Source organism: Sceloporus undulatus, chromosome 1 (genome assembly GCF_019175285.1).
Source record: "Sceloporus undulatus isolate JIND9_A2432 ecotype Alabama chromosome 1, SceUnd_v1.1, whole genome shotgun sequence".
Lineage (NCBI taxonomy): Eukaryota > Metazoa > Chordata > Lepidosauria > Squamata > Phrynosomatidae > Sceloporus > Sceloporus undulatus.
Window position 1 is genome coordinate 304,685,729 of NC_056522.1, and position 12,744 is coordinate 304,698,472.

At 37.5% G+C, this 12,744-nt stretch overlaps 1 protein-coding gene across 2 annotated transcripts in view; it reads left to right on the plus strand.

The window, feature by feature from the left end:
• Positions 1-12,738, plus strand: part of EXT2 (exostosin glycosyltransferase 2) — a 133,306-nt gene extending 120,568 nt beyond the window's left edge. For both annotated transcript variants that reach the window (XM_042473283.1, XM_042473291.1), the window contains exons 11-14: positions 4,445-4,588; positions 5,910-6,038; positions 7,094-7,176; positions 10,989-12,738. In XM_042473283.1, the coding sequence (XP_042329217.1) occupies positions 4,445-4,588; positions 5,910-6,038; positions 7,094-7,176; positions 10,989-11,127 (495 nt within the window). In that variant the 3' untranslated portion in view covers positions 11,128-12,738. The remainder of the gene's footprint in view (positions 1-4,444; positions 4,589-5,909; positions 6,039-7,093; positions 7,177-10,988) is intronic.
• Positions 12,739-12,744: the final 6 nt, after the last annotated feature.

Here is a 12,744-nt window from a genome sequence, read left to right on the forward strand (position 1 = left end):
AAGGATTTATATCCCATCTTTCTCCCACAATGGGATTCAAGGTGGGTACAATGGGATTCAAGGCTTTTAAAATTTCTGTGTATACCTATGAGTGAGTGTGCTAAATCTCTCTGTCGTTATCATCATCATTCCCCGCCACCGCCGCCAGCCTTGCTCACTGCCTGAAAACCGGGTCTAGAAAGTTTTTCTACCTCCCAGATCTGACTTCGTGAGCCATGCTGGGGAGAGGGTTGCTCCCTCATTCATTCATTTATTTTATTTCATTTTATTTATATCCCAGCTTTCTCCCACAATGACATTCAAGGCGAGTTTCTTTTGGATCTCAGAAACATCCAGAATGCATATTCAAGAATGCTAGAGTTCTTTGACAGTTGCAGTTTTGCTGCTCATTGAAGGCCTCTTGGAAAATGTCCATTGAACAATGCTAGCAATATATAGAATGTTTGTTGTTGTTATCCACCCTCAAGTCAAACTCAACCCATGGTGACCCTGTAGATGAGACATCTCTAAGACCCCTTATCCCCCACTGCCCTGCTCAGGTCCTTTAATTTCATACCCGTGAGCTCTTTCATAGAATCCATCATCTAGCATGTGGCCTTCCTCTCTTTCTGCTTCTCTCTACCTTTCCTAGCATTATTGTTTTTTCCAATAAGTCATGCCTTCTCATGATGCGCCCAAAGTACAACAGCATCAATCTAGTCCTCTTGGCTTCCAGAGAGATTTCTAGTTTGATCTGCTCTATGACCCATTTGTTTGACTTCGTGGCTGTCCATGATATCCTCAGCACTCTTCTCTGCACCATATCTCAAATAAATCAATTTTCTTCCTATCATCTTTCTTAACTGTCTGGCTCTCACATTCATATATGGTAATAGGAAATACGATGGCTTGTATGATTCTAACTTTTGTGTTGAGTTGTATATCTTTGCATATTAGAATCTTTTCCAGTTCTTTCATAAGCCACTCTTCCCATTCTTAATCTGATTTCCTGACTGCAGTCCCCATTTCTTTCAATGTTTGATCCCAGGTATGGGAATTCTTTTACTATTACTAGTTCTTCATTGCCTAGGTTGAACTTGTGAAGGTCCTCGGTGGTAATTGTTTTTTTTTTTCTTTATGTTCAAGAATAAGCCTGCCTTTACACTTTTCTCTTTGATCTTCCTTAATAGTTGTTCCAAATCTGTGATGTTTTCAGTTAGTCGTATGTGTCATCTGCATATCTTAGATTGTTGATATTCCTTCATCCTGTTTTCACTCCTCCTTCTTCTGTTTCCATTTTTGCTTTTCGTATATTATGTTTTGCATACAAGTTGAACAGATGGGGTGAGAGGATGCAGCCTTGTCTGGCCCCTTTGCCAATTGGGAACCATTCTCTTTCTCCGTGTTTTGTCCTGACACTAGCCTCTTGTCCTGAATACAGATTCCTCATTAGGACTATCAGATGTTTTGGTATTCCCATGTCTTTAAGGGCATTCAATAATCTTTCGTGATCTATGCAGTCAAAGGCCTTGCTATTTTCTTTCGGAATTACTTGGTGTACTCCATTAGCCATCATATGTTTGCAGTGTGATCCCTAGTGCCTCTTCCTTTACTGAATCCTGCTTGTACTTCTGAGATTTCTCTCTCCATGTATGGTTGGAGTCTATGTTGCATGAACATGATTTTGCTTGCATGAGATTTTGCTTGTATGAGTTGCTGCAGTCTTTTGTATCTCCTTTGTTGTGGATGGCGGTGTATATTGATAATTTCCAATCGGTTGACCATCGTTTTGTTTTCCATATATGTTAACATATGTTGGTTAGCACTGATGTTGATTCAGTTAGTGTGGATTGAAGTAATTTGACTGGAATATTGTCTGTTCCTGGTGATTTATTTTTTCCCATTTCTCTAATTGTAGCTTTCACCTCTCTTTACAATTTGGGGTAAATCTTCATATGACTCTTTGATCCATGTGTCCTTCAATTTGTTATCCCTTTTATATAGCTCTTCTGTGTACTGCATCCAGCATCTTTATATTCCTTCCTGAATTATGTTGTTTTTATTGTCATAGAGTATCCCGGTCCTTGGTTTTAATTTCTGTTTGATTTCCCCGATTTGGTGGAATAGGTCTCTTGTTCTTCTCTTTTTATTGTGGTCCTTTATCTCTCTGCATTGATCATTTAGTATTTGTCTTTATCTTTTCGCAATATTTGTTGAACTGTAGCATTCATGGTTCTGAGTTTGTTCCTGTCTCCCTTTTGTTTTGTTTCTCTTCTTTCTTTAACTGCTTGTAGTGCTTTATCTGTCATCCATGGTTTCTTCTCTTTCTTTTTGACTGTTGTAAGTGTCTCTCTGCATTCTTCTTTTATTATGTCCCTTGCCTCTGACCACAGTTCTTCTGGTTCCCAGACTATTGTGCTTAGTAGGGCAAATCTGTTCCTTATATTGTCAATAAATTCTGTTGAAATATTATTTAGATCAATTTTTGGTATGATGACAGGTTTTGTTCTTTTCTTAAGTTTTATTCTTATTCTTGCAATAAGTAATCTGTGGTCTGTGCCACAGTCAGCACCTGGTCTAGTCTTCTCCATCTTTTGCTTCCAATTATATAATCTATTTCGTTTTTGTGTTGTCCATCTGGTGATGTCCATGTGTATAACCTTCTCTTTGGCTGTATGAAAAAGGTGTTTGCAATGAATAAAGTGTTGGCTTCACAGAAATCTATCAGACACTCATATAGAATGTAGAGGATGTATTAATGATGATTTGTCCCTGTTTCTGTCACTTGTGGTTTGATCTGGTCTTCACTGGTAGAGTAATGAAGTGATATGAGTAGCATTTTGATTGTATCCAGGTGGCAGGAACAAGGCAAGAGCACAGAAATCTTAGTGACAGTTTCACCAAAGCACCCAGTAAGAAACACTGAAAGATATGAAGTATAAACCTTTGGTTTCTAAGCATATGTTTTATGACAAAGAAGATAAATCTGTGTTGATTCTGATTTATAAATGTGTCATAGGCTATACCTGTTAGCAATATGTTTTGTATAAAAACTGATGTATTTTGATTATACTTTTCCATATAAAAAAGTTAACTAAAATAAAAGTCTTCCCTTCATCTAAACACTAAAACCAGAATTATTTTTATGGGTCTTCAAACATTTTTTTTTCATTTTTGAAAATGAACATATTGTGAAATGCTTGTTTGTGTCTGCACATCCTTTATGAAGATTGATTGTTTGAGATAGCTGTTTTACTAGACTGATTTTCACCCACTGCAAATGGGTTATTTGCCACAGAATGAAATGAAAACCTTTTATTTTAAACCTGAAGTGGTTCAGGGGAACATGTGGTAACTGAAAAGAAATGATGAAAGTGGCATAGATTACATAGGTTGTCAGGAAAAACAATTTTATGATTCTTTCTGCCGGGATCCAGTGGGGATACATCTGCTGAGATGAAACTGCATCCATCAGTGGAATGGTGGAGATTGTCCCCCCTTTCGTTGTTGTTGTTGTTGTGTGCCTTCAAGTAATTTCCGACATATGGTGACTCCATATCACAAGGTTTTCTTGGCAAGATTTGTAATATACCCCAGAACACTCCTCCAGCAAGTTCTAAATTTCAGCCCTGAAAATATGCTCTATACATTTGCAAGCATTTGTGTGTCTCATTACATTTTTTTAATGAGCCATTTAAAACTATGAATGGAGGAAAGCTTTCTTCATGATTATCTTATTACACGAGTACAGAAAAACAAAATAGGCATCAGTTTTGAGCATGTGTGAAAATCGCACACTCATCTTCCATACATAAATGTTAGAATAGCTATGTTGGATCAAATCCAAGACTATCTAGTCTAGCATATTTAGGCCTGTTACAGACAGCCAAAATAAAGCTGCTTCGAGTTACAGTGGAGATATGGTATTTCAATGATGCATGCGTCCTAAGAGTCCAGAAGTCGCACCAAAGCCATGCTCCAGCCCTAAGGAAATCCTGAAATCCTGAAATCCTTTGAATTTATGTATGTTATGCAGGCCTGCTATACAGCATAGCAAGCATGGTGCAGTGGCCAATTGTCACAACAAATCAGAAGATAACATTTATGTGAAAGTGGCACACCATTCTCATAAGAGCAGGATTTCTCTTGAGATTTTGTTTTTTAGAGCCAAGGGAGGCTTTGCCCCTTACCGAATTACCTTTTTAAATGTGGACAGCAGTTGCTAAGAAAACTTCATGAGTTTCATACAGCTGAAGTCTGTTGCTGAAATAATTTAAGAAAACTTTCATTTGTATCTCTAACCTGTAGCATGCAGAAGTTTTGCTCACTGACTTAACTATACATGTTCTCTAATGTATTTATCTCTGTTAGCTGATCTTTTTTTTACAGTACAATCCTGTTCAATGAAATTGTTCCATTTTAGAGCAGATGCCATTATATTGTAACATTCGATTGTCCTCTGTAGGTGTGGAGAGAGTTTCCTGACAGATTAGTTGGATATCCTGGTCGCCTGCACTTGTGGGACCATGAAACAAATAAATGGAAGTATGAGTCAGAATGGACCAATGAAGTTTCAATGGTACTGACAGGGGCAGCATTTTACCACAAGGTAAAGTATATATCTTTGAAGACATGTGACATAAAGTAGAGACTTTACATTCACATGTAGCTAAGTAAGAAAGTCTTATAAGTCAGTAGTGGAGGATGGGAACTTCATAGTACAGTGCAAGTAGAATTAGGCTTATATTTCCTGCATAATATAAAAGTGATCCAGAAAAGACTACATTCTATTGATGAGTCTTTTTATAAAGTGCCTGAGAATAACTTCTTTACAGCTTGTTAGACGTAAAGCATATCCTGTTTCTGTTATCACATTCATCTTGATCATTATAGTGTGTACTGTGCTGATTATTCTTCTGAATAAAATCCAGTTGTTAGTTCCAGCTAGAATAAATCCACTGGATAAATGGAATTTCCTAAAGTGTAATCTTACTGAAGTCCCATTGATTCAATGGGTTTACTCTAGTTGGGCCTAATAGTTGATTTAGTCCTCAGTTTTAGAAGATGTTTGCCATGAGAAGCTGTATTTGAATAATGGAAACCCAGACCTACCATGGGTTTGTTGAACTATCTATGTAGTACACTGGTTCTATCCATTTGAACTGTTGCAGTGCTCAGAGTCTTAAAAAAACATAGTGAAACATGTGAAATGAGGAAGGGATGTAATGTTGATTTACTTATTTGTGTATTTTATCCAAGTAAGTTCAATATTGCAATGTTGAATGAATACATTAGTGCTCTCATTTTAAGAGCACATATTTGATAATGTATGTCCTAAGCAGATAAAAATGGCATAGGGATAGATCCTACACATGATAAACTGGATGTATCAGTCATCCAGCGAAAACTGTATCAAAAAGAATAGGGCACAAAAAAGCACTGAGTTTTCAAGCTCTGTTTTGCTGAAAAACAGTCTGCTCCCTCATAACTGCCCATGTACTATTTTATTCCCTGCAGGCCTTCTCCAGATGTTCCACCTTCTAAAATTAGGTGGATGGTGGTGACCAGAAACATCCTTTTCTGCAGAGCAACTGCAACTCCCAGAATACTCCTAGTCAGCATACTGAGCACTCATGTGGTTGGGGAATTTGGGCAGATGTCATCAAAAAAGTAACTTTTCCAACCTCTGAATTGTCAGAGGCCACCCTAAAAGAAATTGAAGATAGGGCACAGGATAATTAAAAAAAAACTTTTATGTAGAATTCTATTACTTTCATTGGTGTGTGCCCAAAAGAAATTCCCAGTGGAACCTGCCCATCCAGTTTTAAGATACCTAGTTTATATTTTTTTTATTTCTCACCATTTGAGAAGCCTGCAGCTGTTTGTATATGTTTATAAAGCCCCTTTTTATTCTGTTTCTCATTCTGCAGTATTTTAACTACCTGTACACATACAAAATGCCAGGGGATATCAAGAACTGGGTGGATGCTCATATGAATTGTGAAGACATTGCTATGAATTTTCTAGTTGCCAATGTTACTGGGAAAGCAGTCATAAAGGTGAGACTCTGTTTGACTAGCTACCATTACAATGCCATAAACTATTGGTAGTATGTTGAATACAACTAAGTATATTTCTGAGCCCCTCTTCTCATTTCCTTTTGGCATAGTCTTGCGTACTTGTAAAAAGTCTGCTTTGCTGAAATTCATAAGCCATTGGGGTAATAAAGCATGTAGGCTCTATTGGGCTATGATCATTCAAATCAGACAAATGTATGAGAGTGCACATTTACTGAACATAATTAAAAGGAGGAAAAATACCAATCCATCCCATCCCTGTCTATCTCAACTGCAACAGCTGATTTATAGGAATGTTAATTGCAAGAATGTTAATTACAAGATCAGTTTTTAAATGAACTTTTATCCCTGAATTAATTTCCTGACATGTTTCAACACATTTTTTTTGCCTGGATGTTCACTTTGTCTGCTCATTTCAGAGTGTGTCAACTCAGAATGAGATTTAGAGGCCTCCAGGCATTACTTCAATTAGCAAGGTCTGCTTTCCTGCCTGTCCATCATCGTTTACCCAGACCAGTGGTTGTGTTTCCTAGAAAAGCCTTAGACGATAAAGCATGTGTATTTGCTGTGAGAGTTGCTGAACTGTGCAGGGGCACTACATAGTAATTTGGCACCTCAATGCAGTTGGGAGAGCCTCACAGAGTTTGCCAGTCAGCTATTAAGTGAGCAAAGTGTGTCTGTTGGATTAAGGTTACGGTGAAGTATGGGAAGCTATATTTCATCGCTCTTATGGCTACAAGAACAAATGGTGTTTATACAGACCTTGGCAGTGAGAAAACAGTCATTAAACAGGAATTAAGGAGCTTGTCATCACCACTACTTTCCACTTACAGAAGGCAAAACTCCTCCAAGCTCTTTTTTTATTGGGCTATTGCAAGCTTTGCAGTCAACTAGGCCAGATGGAACTAAATGGCATAGATGTTTTTTCTTCCCAAGTTTGACTTATACATTAGATATGTGCAAGGGCTTGCTTGGCTGAGCAAGAGGATTAATGTCTGCATTATTAACAGTGTTGTTATCGCATTGACTTTGCACAGGTGACCCCCAGAAAAAAATTCAAATGTCCAGAATGCACAGCCATAGATGGGCTATCGCTAGACCAGACACACATGGTGGAAAGGTCAGTGCTCATTGTCTCTCTTTGCCATTCCCACAGTTTACTCTGCAGTTTCTGTTCAGTTAGGATCAAATCACTCCCTGCTTGTGTTCACAATGAAAATAGGTCTGAAGGCCAATTTTCTACTTATTTGGCTCTTGGGGGACTGCAAGGACTGCTGCCCACTTCCCAACTCCAAAAATCAGTAGTGGCAGAAAGCCCAGATCTGGTTTTGAAAAATCAGTATCTTTAATGTTAAACAGAAGATTGGGGTGCAGCCTATTTAAATGTTGAATTGGCACTCATGAAAGCTTAACAAAGAGTATACCTTATAAAGCTGGTCAGATTAAGAGTGGCCTGTGGAATTGGAGGGGTCATGGGTTACAGAAAACAACTTGGGGGCCATACTGTGACTCTAGGGCCACACTTTGACAACACTTAATTCCACAAAGTATTGTTATGTAAATCTAATCTGCCACAGCAGTTTTAACATGAAGCAGGAGTTGGCCATGGCATCAATAAAAATCTCAAACTCAGTAGCTCTGTTTTTTGTAAATACTTCTGTACATGTGGATGACCACATCCATGGCATGGTTATTTTGAAGGGATTTTACAGCAAGAGTGCATATAATCATTACTTCAAATAAATTAAAGTGAATGGTTTTATTTGAGTGCAAGAACATCAGAAACAAAATTAGGAATAAATTAGAAGACCAGGATAAAATGGAGAAAGAATTACCCGAGCTCTGGCAACTGAAACAGCAGTTTGGAAGCACAAACCCTATTAATATTTTATTATGAAAGCATTAGTCTAGAAGTCAAATGCTGCTAGTAGCTATTAATACATAATGTATATAATTCATGTCTTTTGCTGTATCTCCTATATGTGTTCTGCGACTGAGTGTTGAAAGCTTATCTTACTCCTTTCTGAAATAGAATTAGAGGTGCTTGTTCTATGTAGAGAGACAGTTTCATCATGCTGCCTTTTTCTGGAGTGGGACTTGTTATGGCTCTGTCAAGTCCATATAGTCCAGAAAGAGGAAAAGTGTATGTTTAGAGGAGAGAGGGAGTAGGAATATCATGTTGCAAAATGCTAATATTAAATATGCTTAAAACAAATTACAGTACATCATGTGTGGAAATTGTAACATATTTTAGAGCTCTGTAGTTTTGTATAGAAGGGAGAAGCAGGTCAAATGTCGTATTGATCACTGCTTGGAGGTCACAGTAACTTACATATCTGCTCTTCCTTTCCTACAATATTACAATGAGAATTTTGTTTTCACTTTGTGTACTTTTCAAGTCCAGGTTTAACTGAGAAGTAAGACATCACTACTGAAACGGATACTGTCATAGGCCTCAGGAAAGCTTGATTTATGAGATGAGATTAAGAAAAGTATATATAGCCTGGATAAGAAATAACTAAATAAGTATAAGTCTTCAGGGATTTAAAAGTGTAAACACCAAGCATGGCGATAAGTTATTTCTGGTGGCATAAGGATATATAATGTGAAATAAGGGGATTAAATTCAGGAAAAAGTATCAGGAAGCAGTGCTTAATCTTGACATCATATGCTATAGAATAGTTTCCAAAGGGAAGTGGTGGATTCTTTGCAATCTTTAAATGTGAAATAAACCTATCCTGTTTCTACAACAAGGTGTCTCAGGCACTACATCATAAGCCTGCCAAAGCAATAGAGCTCTTTCAAAGAAAGAAAGAAAGAAAGTTGGGGTGGGAGCAGTATTTTTCATATTCTAATTAGACATTAACTTGTTTTAATTTTGAAAGGTGAAATATGGCAGGACCTTCTCCTGTCTGACATTTATAGACAATACTGACTTTGGGGGTGGGGGTGGGAGTGAGGGGTGAGAATTAGTAGCCGAATATTTTTTATTTCCAGGTTAATATCAGAACATCAAAGGGCAGAATCCCTCTTAATTATCCCTCATTTAGATCTTGTGTCTGGTTTTTCAAGTCATCAGGGATGAAAAATTCTAAAACTGCACCTTGTTGGCACCACTTCCCCAGCCCATTTAAATGAGGATGGCAGTGAGAATGACCTGTGTGTGAGGAAAGAGCTAATGTGGGTGAATGTACCCATTCTGTCTTTAGTAGTGCAAGCAATATTTCTCTTATCAGCTTATGTTGATGCTTCATCTTTGATCCAGATGTGCCATGCCTTAAAGGTAGAAAGCACATTTGGCTTTAATATCCACTTGGTTTACAGGATGCCACATTGCCATTTATATCAGTAGCTTTTATCATGCAGATACCTGTTCTCCCCAAGGAGGAGATCTAGTTGAAGTTCATTTCACACAGGATATTAAAGAACTAATATGCTGATGTTAGGACTCTCTTCTTACTGTATATTTCTGTATTCATTTTGCAGATGAGGAACTAAGAGTTGGTTGGTTTTGGAAACTCGGCTTTCTAATTCTGATATTTGCTGAGTAAACCTTTCATGCTTATAGACACTGAGTTCTTCTAACTTAGAGGAAAACTGAAAGTCCTAGCAAATGGGACACTAGTGTCTTGCGTAGCTCTTTAGATTACCTTTATGACAACTGTTCTTGCTCCCTCAATCTATAGGCCACTTTTCCCATAGTTGTTACCATTGTTTCTGTCATCATCTCATTCCTTGCTTAAAATGTGTTCCATCATGACACTGTCTCAGCTGTCTGGCACTGATTGCTCAAGTGTGCTAGGGAAATGGTGGATTTCCCCTACACAGAGGAAGTGGAGTGTGCAAGGAACAGGAAGTAAAACTATGTATACTGAAACTGTTGCAAGCATCAGTCCAGGTAGTAAAAAATGCTGGCAAGGTTCTGTGAAAAAGTGCTAGTACTGTATTTAATAAGTATATTAAGTATTTTTAAAAAACAGTTTAAAAAAGAGGGAGGAAATCGTGTCATCTGTTTTGAATAAGTTATGTGTAGGCCTTGACTCTATTGACATATAGTGTGCCAAGATTTACTTAGATACCTTCCAGGCATCAGAATTCAAACAATTATATTTTTAAAAGAAATGTATTATGTGCCTTATTTTTAACACTATATTTTGTGGAGCAAGGCATAGCAGACTGAACATCTAACTTCTTTTTTAAAAAACTGGATGTTTTATTTCATTTAGCTTGGGCAATGAAAATAAACCAGTCAGTTTCAGGTTTTTGGTATTTTAGGAAATGTTGTGTTCTAAGCTTTCAAGAACTACCAGTGCTGTAGACACCATGAAGAAAACACTTGTTTATTTTGAGCTGGGGGAAACCCTTTCTCCAGTGGGTTTTTTTTTAAAATTTAAAAACCCAAGAAATATTTCTTTATTCCTTTTGTTCCCAACATGCTTATTTTTGCAAGCTCTGTGCTGAGCCAAATTTGACCTGACAGTGGCTCTTTAAGAGATATGTTGGCAGCTAATCCACCCTAGTTTACAGCATGTACATTGCTTTAAGAATGCCTGGAATTCTGGTGGGGAGGGAACAGTGAAGCTTTGACCTCTCTGTGCACATGTGCAGCTAACAGCATCTCCTTTCTCTTTGCTATGATTAACAACTTCAATCAAAGAAGTTCACTTTTTTGCCAAATCCTGTATGATGCGAAGCTCCACCTCCTGTTTGCTACCTCTGACAGAGTAGTCAATAGTTTTTAAAACCTTGTGCCATTGGATTTTAAGTCATAACTGGACTTTTCATTGTTTATTAAAGTTTACTAACAACAGCTTCTGTACAAAACACTTTGAGGGGACATCAGATTACTGTGAGCTAGTTAATAAGTTGTCTGTAGTTAAATTTACAGCGAGACAGTTCTCTTACTAATCAGTGCACTGTTTCTTTTCATAGGTCTGAATGCATTAACAAGTTTGCCTCTGTCTTTGGGACTATGCCTCTGAAAGTGGTGGAGCACCGAGCAGATCCAGTCTTGTACAAAGATGACTTCCCTGAAAAACTGAAGAGCTTTCCTAACATAGGAAGCTTGTAAAGAATAACTGTTATCAAAATTGGGCATTGGGCTCCAATATATAAACAGGATTGATGCTAAGAAAAGCGTCAAATTTTAGAGACATGTGCCGGGGAATGTTACAGAGAGAAGTTACAGAGATAAATGTTCCACTCCTGGTATGACTCAAATCTCTTCTGCACAGCACAAGCCTCTTCAAAACAAGGCAAAGTAGCAGTCTCTGTACAGTATCAAAACAAACACTGCTGCCTTTTCTACTTGCGTCTACTGAAATGTCAGACAGCTATTTGTTTCATAGAAATTATATGCAGACATAGAAAGGCACACACAATACACAACCCTTCCTTATATACAACAGAAAGAATTTCTTTTCTAAAGTTGCTTGTTATCTCTTAAATCTTTTAAATTTTAAATCCAGGTTGAGGATACATTGCTAACTTCTTTCCAGGCTGTTCCCTGTTCTGCCCAGAAGTCATCTGCCTTATCTGTGCACAGTTGACTTACCTGCAGCTTTTGAGGTTCAGGATTAGCATTAACTTGACTGCAGACTTGCCAGCCTTTTGGTTCAGAGAAGTTAGAAAAGAAAAGTGTTGTGACATTTATTAGATTCATGTTCTCATTACCAAAAATAATGGGGGGGGGTGCGGGGGGAAGGATACCATTTGGGATCATATAAAGTAACAGCCCAATATTTCCTTTATTGAATAAACTTGCTCATATCTTCTTTTCTTTCACCATCATAGAGGAGAGGACTGTACAGCTGACCACCACTAGACCAACACACGTATTTAGTATTGCAGTGGAATTTTCTGTCTTGGGGTAATGTCTGAGTTACATTTCCTTACCATAGTGAAATAATTTTCAGTTCAGATACATGTAATCAGTGCATAATACAGCATTTAAAGTAGTAGTGTTCAGAGTCCTTTTAAAAAATGACATGCAGGTTCTGAAAGATGTTTCTGGGGGAGTTAACGTCACTCACTTGGATTGGGTATATGTGCAATACATTGACAGGTAATAGAAATAAACTGTTCTAATCTTTTTATCTCCTGAATGTTACCATGGTTTCCTGTTTAGAATTCAGTGCAACAAGATGACTAAAACCCATTAAGTAAGTGACTGATAGTAAAGTAAACTTGAAACTTCCAAGAACATGTGCTGGGGATAATGAGAGGGCAGTGCTATTACATTTCAAAATTCACTGTCACATCTTACCCTTTGAAAATAGTTTATCATGAATTAATAGTTAAGGTGATACAATACCATGTGAGATGGCCTGAGATAAGAACATGGAAGCTTCTGAATTATCCAAAAACTCTTGGCTTACACCTTTCTTCCTTTGGCCAGCACAGCAGGAGCTATCTTCCACCAAAACTATAAATGATTTCTCTCCCTTCTAATTGAAATAATAATAAAAAAATCCTTCCTCCATAAACTGAATTATATCTAGGGGAAGGAAAAAAAGTTTTCTCATTGGACAGAATTATGATATTTTAACTAAATTTGAATTGTAATTTCAATTGAAATGACCGTTTCTGAGACCCAGTCAGCTTTTGTTGTTGGAGGTTACAGAGTCTACAGAGTCCTATTCAAGTGATTTGCCCAGAATTTTTATGAACAACATGGGTCATACTAAGA